General features: G+C 78.7%; 1 protein-coding gene across 2 annotated transcripts in view; it reads right to left on the bottom strand.

The window, feature by feature from the left end:
- The window catches only part of FCHO2 (FCH domain only 2), a 94517-nt gene extending 94297 nt beyond the window's left edge, over positions 1 to 220 (bottom strand). For both annotated transcript variants that reach the window (XM_010582798.1, XM_010582800.1), the window contains exon 1: positions 130 to 220. In XM_010582798.1, the coding sequence (XP_010581100.1) occupies positions 130 to 159 (30 nt within the window). In that variant the 5' untranslated portion in view covers positions 160 to 220. The remainder of the gene's footprint in view (positions 1 to 129) is intronic.
- Positions 221 to 447: the final 227 nt, after the last annotated feature.

Genomic DNA, 447 nt, shown 5'->3' with positions numbered 1-447 from the left:
CCCGGCCCAGTCCCGGGGGTGGCGTAAGAGCCGAGGCTGCGCCCGCAAGAGGGGACGCCAGCGGCACCGTGCCGTGCCCTGCCCGTTCCACCCGCGGCGCGGCGGAGCCGGCCCGCGGCGCTTCCCTACCCAGAAGCTCTCCACGAAGTACGCCATCATCGCCGCGGCCACCGGCGAGCCCGAGCCCGAGCCCGAGCCCGGCCCCGGCCGCCTCTGCCGCCGAGACGCGACGCGACGCGACGCGACGGAGGAAACGGGCGCCGCCGCAGCGCGCCGCCCTTCCCGTCACGGTGCAACCGCCTCCTTCCACACAGCTCCACCGCCCCCGGCCCCGCCCATGCTCCTGGCCGCCGCCGGCCGCCGCGGCTCCTGCGCAGGCGCATAGCCTGTCCCCCGCCGTCGTACCCGCCCCCGGCTCGGAGGGGCAAGGGCGGAGCGGCGGGCCTT

This window comes from Haliaeetus leucocephalus, unplaced genomic scaffold (assembly GCF_000737465.1).
Source record: "Haliaeetus leucocephalus isolate CR32 unplaced genomic scaffold, Haliaeetus_leucocephalus-4.0 Scaffold849, whole genome shotgun sequence".
Taxonomy (NCBI): domain Eukaryota; kingdom Metazoa; phylum Chordata; class Aves; order Accipitriformes; family Accipitridae; genus Haliaeetus; species Haliaeetus leucocephalus.
Note: the sequence above shows the minus strand (reverse complement) of the source record. Positions and strands in the feature narration are given on the sequence as shown.